Source organism: Hippopotamus amphibius, chromosome 6, assembly GCF_030028045.1.
Source record: "Hippopotamus amphibius kiboko isolate mHipAmp2 chromosome 6, mHipAmp2.hap2, whole genome shotgun sequence".
Classification (NCBI taxonomy): Eukaryota; Metazoa; Chordata; class Mammalia; order Artiodactyla; family Hippopotamidae; genus Hippopotamus; species Hippopotamus amphibius.
Window position 1 is genome coordinate 113,568,895 of NC_080191.1, and position 15,038 is coordinate 113,583,932.

The window sequence follows — 15,038 nt, forward strand, 5'->3', positions numbered from 1 at the left end:
AATACTGTTTCCTGCCCCAAACACAATCGACTGAATTTCATTAGTTTATTTCTTTATATAATTCTTTGTACAATAAAACACTGTAACAGTCTTTTCATCATTTCCAATTTCATATTTCTAGTTAGAATGGGATGTGTATGTTTATCTCTAAGGCTACTACTATATAGTTTATGACATACATATTAATTTCAATTAGAAACCATGTCAAGCTTTTATTTGAAATGAAAATCCATTTTAAATTCAAAGCCCATCTGGTAACTCACTTTGGAAACTGACAGCTATAGAAACATACCATAAACTCTATTTTGAGAAGCCCATCCAATCAATATGATTAACTAAGATGATTATATGATTCTAAATTACAGGATGAGATGTAATACAACTATTTTGTAGAAGACATTTCAGTTATTGGAAGACAGCAGGAAGTCTGAGGACAGGAAAAAATAACCATAATTTTCCTGAATTCTTCTTTTCCCATTCTTTTTTGTTTCTAAAATCTCTTATTTACTTGTTCTTCTTCCATGTCCTAACTGCCTGCCAGTGATGAAGCATCTCAGTTTCTTAAATAAACTAAGACTCAAAGTATAAGGAAACTAGGTTAGTATAATGAAGAATGCATTTGTTTAGATGAAACTATAAATTAAAAAAACTGAACTTATATTGAATTTTGTCTCAAAACTTATCACATAACTATCACATTATTAGAAAATGGAAAATGGACAATTTTGCTTATCTATTCACTCAAAAACATAACTAAGAGGCTTCTTTATGCTAGGTACTGTGCCAGGCTTTGCGAAATACAATGATAATTCTTTCCCCATCATCAGCCCTGATTAATATGGACTCATAATCTGAGTCAGATATTATATAAGGAGTTTAGTTCTAGACCAATCACCAGTACAGAAGTTGAGGCAGTGATTAAAAATCTCCCAACACACAAAAGCCCAGGACCAGATGGATTCATGGGTGAATTCTATCAAACATTTAGAGAAGAGTTAACACCTATCCTTCTCAAACTCTTCCAAAATATTGCAGAAGGAGGAACACTCGCAAACTCATTCTACGAGGCTACCATCACCCTGATACCAAAACCAGGTAAAGATGTCACAAAAAAATAAAATTACAGACCAATATCACTGATGAATATAGATGCAAAAATCCTCAACAAAATACTAGCTAACAGAATCCAACAGCACATTAAAAAAGTCATACACCATGATCAAGTGGGGTTTATCCCTGGGATCTCAAGGATTCTTCAATATACACAAATCAATGTGATACATCATATCAACAAACTGAAGGACAAAAACCATATGATCATCTCAATAGATGCAGAAAAAGCTTTTGACAAAGTTCAACATCCATTTATGATAAAAACTCTCCAGAAAATGGGCATAGAAGGAAATTACCTCAACATAATAAAAGCCATATATGAAAAACCAAAAGCCAACATCATTCTCAATGGGGAAAAACTGAAAGAATTCCCTCTAAGAACAGGAACAAGACAAGGGTGTCCACTCTCACCACTATTATTCAACATAGTTTTGGAAGTTTTAGCCACACCAATCAGGGAAGAAAAATAAAAGGAATCCAAATTGGAAAAGAAGTAAAATTGTCACTCTTTGCAGATGACATGATATTATATATAGAAAACCCTAAAGACTCTACCAGAAAACTGCTAGCACTAATTGATGAGTTTAGTAAAGTAGCAGGATACAAAATTAATGCACAGAAATCTCTTGCATTCCTATACACTAACAACGGAAGAGCAGAAAGAGAAATTAAGGAAACTCTCCCATTCACCATTGCAACCAAAAGAATAAAATACCTAGGAATAAACCTGCCTAAGGAGGCAAAAGATCTGTATGCAGAAAACTTGAAGACACTGATGAAAGAAATCAAAGACGACACAAACAGATGGAGGGACATACCATGTTCTTGGAATGGAAGAATCAACATCGTGAAAATGACTGTACTACCCAAAGCAATTTACAGATTCAATGCAATCCCGATCAAATTACCAATGGCATTTTTCATAGAACTAGAGCAAGAAATCTTATGATTTGTATGGAAACGCAAAAGACCCCAAAGAGCCAAAGCAATCTTGAGGAGGAAAAATGGAGTTGGTGGAATCAGGCTTCCTGACTTCAAACTATACTACAAGGCCATAGTGATCAAGACAGTATGGTACTGGCACAAAAATAGAAAGGAAGATCAATGGAATAGAATAGAGAACTCACAAGTAAGCCCAAACACATATGGGCACCTTATCTTTGACAAAGGAGGCACGAACATACAATGGAAAAAAGACAGCCTCTTCAATAAGTGGTGCTGGGAAAATTGGACAGCTACATGTAAAAGAATGAAATTAGAACATTTCCTAACACCATACACAAAAATAAACTCCAAATGGATTAAAGACCTACATGTAAGGCCAGACACTATAAAACTCCTCGAGGAAAACATAGGCAGAACACTCTATGACATCCATCAAAGCAACATCCTTTTGGACCCACCTCCTAGAATCATGGAAATAAAATCAAGAATAAACAAATGGGGGCTTCCTAGGTGGTGCAGTGGTTGAGAATCCGCCTGCCAATGCAGAGGACATGGGTTCGATCCCTACTCCAGGAAGATCCCACATGCCACGGAGCAACTAAACCCGTGTGCCAAAAAAAAAAAAAAAAGAATAAACAAATGGGACCTCATGAAACTTAAAAGCTTTTGCACAGCGAAGGAAACCATAAACAATACTAGAAGGCAACCCTCAGAGTGGGAAAAAATAGTTGCCTATGAAACAATGGACAAAGGATTAACCTCCAAAATATACAAGCAGCTTAATATGAAAAAAGCAAATAACCCAATTCACAAATGGGCAGAAGACCTAAATAGACATTTCTCCAAAGAAGACATACAGATGGCCAACAAACACATGGAAAGATGCTCAACATCACTCATCATCAGAGAAATGCAAGTCAAAGCCACAATGAGGTATCACCTCACACCAATCAGAATGGCCATCATCACAAAGTCTGGAAACAACAAATGTTGGAGAGGGTGTGGAGAAAAGGGAACTCTCCTACACTGTTGGTGGGAATGTAAGTTGGTACAGCCACTATGGAAAACAATTTGGAGGTTCCTTAAAAAACTGCAAATAGAACTACCATATGATCCAGTAATCCCACTCCTGGGCATATACCCAAAGAAAACCATAATCCCAAAAGAAACATGTACCATAATGTTTACTGCAGCACTATTTACAATAGCCAGGATATGGAAACAACCTAAATGCCCATAAACAAATGAATGGATAAAGAAGATGTGGCATATATATACAATGGAATATTACTCAGCTATAAAAAGGGATGATTTGGAGCTATATGCCATGAGGTGGATAGACCTAGAGTCTGTCATACAGAATGAAGTAAGTCAGAAAGAGAAAGACAAATATTGTATGCTAACTCACATATACGGAATCTAAAAATGGTACTGATGAACTCAGTGACAAGAATGAGGACGCAGATGCAGAGAATGGACTGGAGAACTCGAGGTTTGGGAGGGGGCGAGGGGTGAAGGGGAAGCTGAGACAAAGCGAGAGAGTAGTACAGACATATATATACTACCAAGTGTAAAATAGATAGCCAGTGGGAGGTTGCTGTATAACAAAGGGAGTTCAACTCGAGGATGGAAGATGCCTTAGAGGACTGGGACGGGGAGAGTGGGGGGGGACTCGAGGGAGGGTGGGGGGGGAGTCGAGGGAGGGAGGGAATATGGGGATATGTGTATAATAACAGATGATTGAACTTGGTGTACACCCCAAAAAAATAATAAATAAATAAATTAAATTAAAAAAAAAAAAGAAAAGAAAAAAGAGTTTAGTTCTTTCTTGCACTGGATATTCAGGAAATAACCAATTCTCACATGCTTTTTTTTCTTTTTTTGTCATTATGTTTTTCTCTCTCCCTTCCTCCATCTTTTTGGTTTCTTACACCAAAAATTGATACCACATCTTGCTATTCAACTTTTTCCCTTGCCAAATTCCTATTCTGTAAACTCTGGATTTATATTTTATCCATGTCTGGTATTTGTTATTATGGAAAATAAACTGATCTAAAGATAAGAATGTAAGGGAATCCCCTGAAGGCCCAGTGGTTAGGACTCTGTGCTTCCACTGCAGGGGGCCTGGGTTCAATCTCTGGTAGGGGAACTAAGATCCCACAAGCCAAGCGAAGATGTGGCCAAAAAAGAAAAAAAAAAAAAAAAGAATCTAAAACCGCCGAAGACCAAAAATATTGTCAATAGTACATCGATAAGTAATAGTGAAACACATATTAAAAAATTAATTACCTGTGCTATTCCAGCAATTTTAAAATATGAAAGGGCAAGAAAGAAATTCCAGTTAGGAAGATCAGAATTAATTTCCCTGCAGCGGCAATATATTGAAATCAATTCTTCCATTGATGGTATCCCTGTAAAAACAGTACATACTGTAAGCTTTAATAAAAATGTCATGGTGAATATTTTAAAATGTCATATTACAAGCAAGAGAGTAGCACAGACATATATATACTACCAACTGTAAAACAGATAGCCAGTGGGAAGCTGTTGTATAACAAAGGCAGTTCAACTCGAGGATGGAAGATGACTTAGAGGACTGGGACGGGGAGGGTGGGGGGGCCTCGAGGGAGGGAGGGAATACGGGGATATGTGTATAAAAACAGATGATTGAACTTGGTGTACCCCCCCAAAAATAATAAATAAATAAAATTAAAAAAAATTAAAAAAAAAAGTCATTACATAAATATAAAAGCCACTAATCCACATAACAAAACATGCTCTATACGTTGATTTCCAAAAGAATATTATACTCAAATGATTTTATTTTGTCACAAATTACTAAAAGTGGAATGCTGCATTCAAAAAAATCAATAAAGAATAAAATGATTTAAAACATTTGAAGAAACAGAAGATATTAATCTCGTATTGCAATATAATCCTTTTTTTAATTATAAAGAAAAATAAAGATAATTTTATATTAATAGCAATTTAGTCAACATTATATTTTCATACCTATGTTTTCTTGCAAATGAGGACTTCGATTTAACATTGGAATGGTCCTTGGCCAAAAACAGAACATGGAGACATAAGCCAAGTCTAACAAAGGATGACCAATGGTTGAAAGCTCCCAATCCAGTACAGCTACAACTCGAGACTGTAATTAAAAACAAAAAGGTTTTAGATTAGTACATTAAATCCAAAACAAGTAAAATAAGGAAATAAACAAAATACTCACAGAATATACTGAAAATCATATTTCCCACCAAAAGCAAATGTGAGGCTGTAGTTTGCAGTCTTTACCCACAGTGGCACATGTCAGTTGTAAAATAACTAATTTTAACAGCCTTGATTGAATAGAGCCAAGCCCCCTGGTTCCATTACTCCCCTGGCCGTTAGTTCTGCGTTTTACTTTACACTGCCTTAACGTGTCTACTGATGAGCAGAGGCAAAAGCAGCTGAAAATTTTCAACTGGCAGTAACTATGGTAAAGAAGAAATTCTAGCAATTACTTATAATTTAAGAATCTATGCCCTGATAATGAATCTTAAAACATAACAAATACTACACTCTTATGGCAATAGTAATTTTTTAAAGCAGTTATTTCATCTGTAGATACAAAAATATAATCGTTATAAAAGATGCTGTTTGTTTTATGAATGCAAAATTCACCATTATATAGCAACATGATAGAAAAGTTGTGTAATTTGGAACCAATAACACAGAAAGCTTTCCTCATTCTATTTTGTAACAATATGTATCAAGGGAGTATATATCTTTATGTTAAGAACACAGGACATTCAGCTGCAATACAAGGGGAAAGGGCAATTTGCAGGATGATATGTATAGTATGATCCTATTTCTGCTTAAATAAAAAGGTTACAAATGAATACTCAAAGTTGAAAGAATATACACCAAATTGAGAGCAATGGCCATGGTTACTTCAACGGACTGAGGCAGGTGGGATGGGACATGGGAGGAGACACTCCATTGGAGGACTCTGTAAGGGAGGAATGACATGATAGGATTTGTATTTTAAGGTCACTCTAGCTGCTATATTTTGAATAGACTGGAGAGGTGGGGGGTAATGAGGAGGCTGCAGCAATAATCTAGACAAGATTATTTAAACCAGATAAAACATTAGAGCTCATTTAGGCAATGCAGGTTACTGGGTTTCATGCCTTTATATAACTGCGTGCTTGCACTCTCTTGCTTCTCTCACACACTTGAACACACTATTGGAGCTTCAAGGAAGAGTGTGGTCTTTGGAATCACAGACCTGTATTCAAATCCTAGCTCTACCATTTACTGGCTGTATGATTCTGGACAAGCTAGTTAACCTTCCTGATTCTCAATTTTTGCAGCCATAACATATACCTCTTGCACATAGTGTGAAGCTGAAATAGGGCAGGTAACATGTCCATTTTGTTTACCAGTGTCTAGTGAAGTACCTGGCATACAGTAGGTGGCCAAAATGTATTTATTCAATGAATAAGTACAGAGCCTGTCATATAGCAGGCAATAAGAAATTTACTATTATGACTATGGGAAAAATTGATCACTGCTTCCTCCATGATTTGACTTAATAAGACTTTTTATGGTTGTGGTTATATTGAATTATGAGTTACTATTAGCTAGATTTGTCAAATTTGCTTTAAAAAAAAGGATTGGATGCATTTTTCTCTATACCATTCTGTTTGTTTCTGTGCTCTTAACATCCAAAGAAAAGAAGATGATACACTAAATTATACTATAAATGTTTACTTTTTTTAAATTGAAAATTGGGAATTTTCTCTGGAGTTAAGTTTCAAGATATCTGAAACATTTAAAAAGTAATTACACAAAGCTATAAAACAATAGCCAGTGAGAAAAACTGATGGTTCATCAAATTATATCAATAAGTATAAATTAATTAGCAAGAGTTTATTAGAATCCTGTCTACTCCTATTTGTGTACAGGGCTAGAAAAAGCTCAGCATAACTCCTAGTGGATGAGGTGAATATTTACTAGATCATTTTGCTGCTAAAGAACTTAAAATGATTTCTGACAGTTTTTTCGAAACCTCAGCACAACTGAAGCTTTTCATTTTCTTGATTACATTGAGTTTTATTTTCTTAGGTATGCTTTTTGCCATATTGAATTTTATTAATATGTATGTATATGACCTTTTCAAAATGAAAGAAACACATGCAATACAGTAGGACTTACAGTAGATGAAGAGGGCAGGGAAAAAGATAATTTTTAATAAAATGATAAACCTAAGAGTAAGCTTATTACATAAAATTAAATGTCTGGTCATATTGATACATAGTTGTTAGTGTCGACAGCAGAATTTGTTCTGAGTTTTCTATGGGTAAAATAAAGTGTGAAGCATAATCTGTCACGATGTTTATAGTACATGTAGATTAACAACAAATCAGCTGCACTTAGGTTGCTTCCAACTGCCCATCAACAGATGACTGTGTTAAGAAGATGTGGTATATATGCAATGCAATATTACTCAGCCATAAAAAAGAATGAAATACTGCCGTTTGCAGCAACATGGATGGACCTAGAGAATATTATGCTTAGTGAAATAAGTCACACAGAGAAAGACAAATACTGTATGATATCATTTACATGTGGAATCTAAAAAATAATACAAAGGAGTGCAAAACAGAAACAGACTCACAGATACAGAAACAAACTTGTGGTTACAAAGGTGGGGGGGGAGGGACAAATTAGGGGTATGGGATTAACAAACACGAACTACTATATATAAAACAGATAAGCAATAAAGATATATTGTATAGCACAGGTAATGAGTTCACTTCCTTTCATGAGCACACCAAAATCACAGCTATAAGCAGAATAATCATTGATAAAAAAGACCAGAAGCTACAAGAAAAGATTTTCTACAACTAAAGACATAAAGAAGGAACCACAATGAGATGGGTAGGACAGGTGGACTCACAATGTAGTCACGTCCCATACCCCTAGCTGGATGACCCACAAACTGGAGAATAATTACACTGCAGAAATTCTCCCTCAGGAGTGAGAGATCTGAGTCCCAAGTGAGACTCCTCATTCTGGGGGTCCTGCACCAAGAAGACGAGCCCCCAGAGCATTTCATTTGGCTTTGAAGGCCAGCAGAGCTTAATTTTGGGAGTCCCAGACGATTGGGGGAAATAGAGACTTCACTCTTAAAAGGGTGCACACAAAATCTCACATGCTCCAGGACCCAAAATAAAAGCCATAATTTGATAGGAGCCTGGGTCAGGCCTAGGTCTTGGAGAGTCTCCCAGAGAGGCACTGAGGCAACTGCAGCTCACCCTGGGGACATAGATACTGGTGGCAGCCATTATTGGGAGCTCCTTCTACCACATGGACATTGGTGTTAGCAGGCACCATTGTGGACTCCTCCCTCTGACTTATTAACCAGAGGACCCTGCCCTGCTCTGGCACAACAGCCTGTAGTTGCCAGTGCGGGACACCTCAGGCCAAGCAACTAACTGGGCAAGGACACAGCCCCACCCATCAATAGACAGGCTGCCTTAAGACCCCCCTAAGCCCACAACTGCCTCGGCACATGGCCCTGCCCACCAGAGGGCTCAGGACCCAGCTCCATCTACCAGTGGGCAGGCACCAGATGCGAGAAAACCACAATCCTGCAGCCAACAGACCCAGCCCATCCACCAACAGGGCAGAGACCCTGCCCTGGGACAAGCTTGGCCCCAGCCCTGATCACTAGCAGGCTAATTCAAGCTTCTGGACACCCCAGACCCTATGTCAGAAACCCAACCCCTACCAGCAACAATCTGACACCATCTCTGGAAACCCTGGCCCTGCAAGCAGTCAGACGAGAAAAAGAAATAAAAGGAATCCAAATTTGAAACGAAAAAGTAAAACTGTCACTCTTTGCAGATGACATGACACTATACATAGAAAATCCTAAAGACGCCACCAGAAAGCTACTAGAGCTCATCAATGAATTTGGTAAAGTTGCAGGACACAAAATTAATATACAGAAATCTGTGGCATTTCTATATACCAACAATGAACTATCAGGAAAAGAAATTAAGGAAACAATCCCATTTACCATTGCATCAAAAAGAACAAAATACCTGCACTTGGAAAACTATAAGACACTGACGAAAGAAAATGAAGATGACACAAACAGATGGAAAGATATACTGTGTTCTTGGATTGTAAGAATTAATATTGTTATAATGACCATACTACCAAAGGCAATCTACAGATTCAATGCAATCCCTATCAAAATACCAATGGCATTTTACACAGAACTAGAACAAATAATTCTTAATTAATTATGGAGGGAATTCCCTGGTGATCCACTGGTTAGGACTCTGCTCTTTCACTGCTGAGGGCCTGAGTTCAATCCCTGGTTGGTCCCACAAGCTGCTCAGCACGCCCCCCCCCAAAACAAACAAACAAACAAACACATATATACACTTATAGAAAAACAAAAGACACTGGATAGCTAAAACAATCTTGAGAAAGAAGAACAGAGATTGAGGAAACATGTTCCCTGACTTCAGACTATACTACAAAGCTACAGTCATCAAAACAGTATGGAATTGGCACAAAAACAGACACACAGATCAATGGAACACAACAGAGAATGCAAAAATAAATCCACACACTTATGGTCAATTAATCTATGACAAAGGAGGCAAGAATATACAATGGAGAAGACAGTCTCTTTGATAACTGGTGCTGAGAAAATTGGACAGACAGCTACATGTAAAAGCATGAAATAAGAACATTTTCTCACTATATACAAAAATAAATTCAAAATTAAAGACATAAATGTAAGACTGGAAACAGAACTCCTAGAGGAAAACAGAACACTCTTTGATACAAATTGTAGCAATATTTTCTTAGATCTGTCTCATAAAGCAAAGGAAATAAAAGCAAAAATAAACAAATAGGACCTAATTAAACTTAAAAGCTTTTGCACAGCAAAGGAAACCATCAACAAAATGAGAAGATAACCTACTGAATGGGAGAAAATATTTGCAAATGATATGACCAATAAGGGGTTAATATCCAAAATACATAAACAGCTCATACAACTCAACATTTAAAAACAACAACAACAACTGATTAAAAAATGGGTATAAGACCTGAATAGAACTTTTTCAAAAGAGGGCATGCAGATGGCCAACAGGCATATGAAAAGATGTTCAACATCACTGACCATCAGGGAAATGCAAATCAAAACCACAACGAGATATCACCTCACCCCTGGCACAATGGCTATCATCAAAAAGAATACATATCGCAAATGCTGGTAAGGATGTGGAGAAAAGGGAACTCTCATACAACGTTGGTGGGTATGTGAATTCATGCAGCCACTGTGGAAAACAGTATGGAGGTTTCCCAAAAAACTAAAAACAGAATTATCATATGACTCAGTAATTCCAATCCTGGGTACACATCCAAAGAAAACAAAAATACTAATTTGAAAAGATACATGTATCCAATGTTCATACCAGCACTATTTACAATAGTCAAGATACGGAAGCAACCTAAGTGTCCATCAACAGATGAATGGATATAGAAGACGTGTGTGTATATATATATATCACACATACACACACACACACAATGGAATGCTACTCAGGCATTTGTAATAACACACATGGACTTGGAGGGTATTATGCTAAGTGAAATAAGTCAGAGAAAGACAAATGCTGCCATGATATCACTTATATGTGGAATGTAAAAAATAAACTAGTGAATATAACAAAAAAGAAACAGAATCATAGAATTAGAGAACAAACTAGTGGTTATCAATGGGGAGAGGGAAGGGGGGAGGGGCAATATAGAGGTGGGGTTAAGAGGTACAAACTATTATGTATAAAGTAAGCTATAAGAATACACTGTACAACACAGGGAATATAGCCAATATTTTACAGTAACCTACAAATGGAGTATAACCTTTAAAAATTGTGAATCACTATACTATACACCTGTAACTTACATAATACTGTATACATCAACTAGACTTTTTAAAAAGTAACAACTTTTCTTGGCAATGGCTTAAGAAAAATGTCACCCATCAGTCTGCATGAAGGAGACACTGTGTAGCGAACTGAAATGTCTTCTACAACATCAAGAGAACTTCCAAGGGTATGTAATCTCTAGAAAGCAGTTTGTGCTTAAAAGTGACTAAAAGGACAGAAATGAATCAAGTCTAAATGTGAGAACGGGCATCCACACGTAAAAAGTAACTTGATAGTTCGAGAAGAATAGAAAAGATCTGAAAAAGTCATTTTAAGAAAATGTCACAGATTTTTACAAAGAGATGAAGTTATAACCTAGGTGAAATTATGCAGCATAAATATGTCTCAGACCCCGTTAACCTGACTTTATGACTTCATTCTGCAGCAAAAATATGATGAACCAAGATCAGGGCTGGAGATTATATATAAAGTCAAGAGGTGAGGAAATTCTGGAATAACAAGCATTCTAAGGTCAGGAAACTTTATAATTCTTACATTACCTGCACACACATCCACAGTCATAAAATTATTAATTCACTGATAATAAAGAAGGTAGTTTTTGAAATGATTGATCAATGCCCACATGGGCCAGGCAGGGTGAGAATTCAAATGAAGTCATCAGGGGTTCGCGGATTCTAAAGTAAGAGCAATCAAATTTGCAGCATCTCAGGTGAGGTATAAAGAAATAAGAGAAGTAGAAGGTAGTGAGGACATGTTCAAAAACAAGGGTTTCAGTTTCTTGGTTACCAAAGTCGATCAGTTCCAGTGCAGATGCGAAGCAGTACAGCGTGTAAGGAATTATACAGCATTGGAAGTCAGCAGGCCTAAGTTTAAAACCCTTATGACCAAAGAGCATATTAAGGGTATTTAAAAACATCTCTAAAGTACAAAGATTGGAAAAAACCTAATCCCCATGTCTTTTCTAGCAATAAAATTAAGTTTTATAACTAAGCTTTTCTCCAACTACACTGATATCTTAGAAATAATGGGGGAATTAAAAAGAAAAATCCACTAAAAATACGTTTTGTTTTGCATATCAAATCTTTTTTTTTCGTAAGACAACATATAAAAGGCTGCAAGGCAGATAACTTCAGAGGAACCAGAGTACTTACATTTATCTTAAATACATCTGACTACTGATAATGAATCCAGGTAAAATATCTATGGGTTTATCTGTTCCTAATTAAACATATTTATTTTTCCAGTTGAAACCGTAATATGTACATTAAACTCCAAAATCTTAAACATTTCTACTTAGATGGGTAAGATTTATATCTGGAAAATTAACAATATTTTCCAGGAAAACTGAATTTCTTTTCAACACTGCAGTGATCATTTTGTACTACTGAAACACTTGCTCAAACATGTTTCAAATACTTTACATATCAGTAACTAGAAGATAACTAGGGATTGTGAAACTGAGTGATACGTTTTAGTTTTGTTATTCCCTTTAGTAATTCTTTACTGGCTTACCACACACATTCCTAGGTGGTTTATCATCTAAACTTGTTTTTGTTTTCTTTCTTATTTGTTGTGTTTTCTGATGACAAAAATAAAACATGCTGTTGTTTGGGGGAAAAAAACCAATAAAACCTCAAACCTTAAACATTACAGAAATGTACAACTTATAAGTCTATAATTCCATCCCTTACGGTAACTGTTTAGGTTTTAGTACCTATTTACTTTTTACTTTTACCCTAAGATTTACTTTTGCCCTAATTTCTTCTAAAGAACAGAGCTTCATAGGCAATCTTAGAAAAGTAGAATACAAAAACAGAGGGTAAAAGAATGGAAAAGAAGAGGCTTAAAATAAGTTGAACACCAGCTGTACCAGGTACCAGCTAGCTGCTCCATATCAATTACCTCATTTTAGCTTCTTGGGAACCCTGAAATTTTTTTTCCCAATTCAAAAGGCACACAATGTCACACAATGTCAATTTCCTGGCTTTGATAATATACTATAGTTGTGTGAGATCTCTTTGGGGAATCTGGATGATGGACATATAGGCCCCTCTATTATTTTTACAACTTCTTGTGAGTCTTTAATGATTTCAAAATAAAAAGTTACAATAAAAACTGAGGCACAGAGAGGGGTTAAGGTCATACTGCTAGAGAATAAAAATAAAGCATAAATAAATGAGATGGAAATAGTTATATAGTGATTAATTAAAATCAATTCTTTTAACACAGATTCATTCAGAAACATGTTAACTACCTGCCTCATAAATGAATAAGATTCATTTACTGCTTTATAGGAGCTCTTAGTCTAGAAGACTCTCATTCATTGAGCATCTACCATATAGACTTGAGACAAAAGTAAGAAAAAAATTAATTAAAGGTATAATCCTTACCCTCAAAGGAAAAATAAAAAGCTTTCAATCATATCCCTAGGAATATATATAGTTGAGCACATACACACATTCAACTTCCTATAATCCAGGGACTGATTTTCCAATTTGTGATGTGTCTTCATGAAAAAACAAACATAGTCTAATTTCCTACTTATTTATGAAATTTTAAAAATAAGGTGGAAAAAAACTATTGACTAGAATTAAATTCTAAAGTTTCATAGCTTTTAATGCCAGTCCACATTGATTATCTTTTCCTTCTTTGACTACTCTCTTAGTTTTATTGTATGATATACTTTAGCACTTATATTATAATCGGTATATACTGTTCTCTGCTGTTACCTGAGTATCTTTTCTCTCCATCTCTATTTTGAGCTTATTAAGAGCTGTTTTTCCTTCTAACCCCATGTTTCAGAGCACATAATTGGTAATAAATGCTAGTTGACTTGTACTTTGCCAACTGTATGTTACTTTCAGAAAAATTAGCAACACATATTTATATGAGACAGAAATTGATTAAATTTGATTTAACTAATAACTATGGGATTACTGGGTATAAAGCAGCAGACATTTCACTAGCTACTTTATAATCCTAAAACATAAAAAAGATAATGATATATGTAACAAATTAGCATTGCCTCCACAGAACTTAAGGAGGATGATTTCTGTCTGGCAACTTTAATGCTATAAGAAATGGTTTTCTAACATGAGATTAAATATAAAAAAGGAATAACTATTTGGAACTTGTAGTCTGCCGTTACTTTCAGCACATTTAATATTTAATTTCAGCATATTTAAACATCTTGGTAGACAACACATAACTAAGGAGATTTAGGTCTGAATTTTTCCTTCCTTGCTTAAGTAATGAATGGAAAATTACTATAGGTATGTTGGGTTGGCCAAAAAGTGTCTTTAGTTTTTAAGTAAAAATAAAAGACACATTTTTCATTTTCACTAAGAACCTTACTGAACAACGTATTCAACCTTTTGATCCACCACCTTCTGCCATTTTTCAGGCAACTTCATGATTCAGTCTTCCCAAAACATTTTAACTTCTTGAGTAAAGAACTGTTCCAGGTGCCTTTTACAGTCTTCCAGGGAATTGAAATTTTTTCCATTAAGAGAATTTTGTAAAGAAAGAAATAAATGGAAGTCCGAAGGTGCAATGTCTGGTGAATACGGCGGATGAATCATAACTTTCCAGGAAACTGTAACAGTTTTTGCCTGGTCATCAAAAAAATATGTGGTCTTGCATTACCCTGATGGAAGATTATGTGTCTTCTGTTGACTAATTCTATATGCTTTTTGTCAAGTGCTGCTTTCATTTGGTCTAATTGGGAGCACTACTTGTTGGAATTAATCGTTTGGTTTTCTGGAAGGAGCTCATCATAGCGGACTCCCTTCCAATCCTACCATATACACAACATCACCTTCTTTGGATGAAGACTGGACTTTGGTGTGGTTGGCATTGGTTGATTTCACTTGCCCCATGGTCTCTTCCTTTCCACATTATTGTACGGTATCCACTTTTCATTGCCAATCACAATTTGTTTTAAAAACGGAACGCTGCCTTTACTTTTAAGTAGAGAACCGCATGCAGAAAGACAGTCAAAAAGGTTTTTTTTTC

General features: G+C 35.8%; 1 protein-coding gene across 4 annotated transcripts in view; it reads right to left on the bottom strand.

The window, feature by feature from the left end:
- The window catches only part of ACAD11 (acyl-CoA dehydrogenase family member 11), an 88,287-nt gene that overhangs the window by 53,807 nt on the left and 19,442 nt on the right, over nucleotides 1-15,038 (bottom strand). For all 4 annotated transcript variants that reach the window (XR_009054243.1, XR_009054244.1, XR_009054245.1 and 1 more), the window contains exons 6-7: nucleotides 5,071-5,212; nucleotides 4,348-4,469 (exon numbers count right to left, since the gene is read on the bottom strand). Coding sequence is in view for 1 of the 4 variants with exons in the window: in XM_057738310.1 (XP_057594293.1) it covers nucleotides 4,348-4,469; nucleotides 5,071-5,212 (264 nt within the window). In the remaining 3 variants the exon portion in view is untranslated. The remainder of the gene's footprint in view (nucleotides 1-4,347; nucleotides 4,470-5,070; nucleotides 5,213-15,038) is intronic.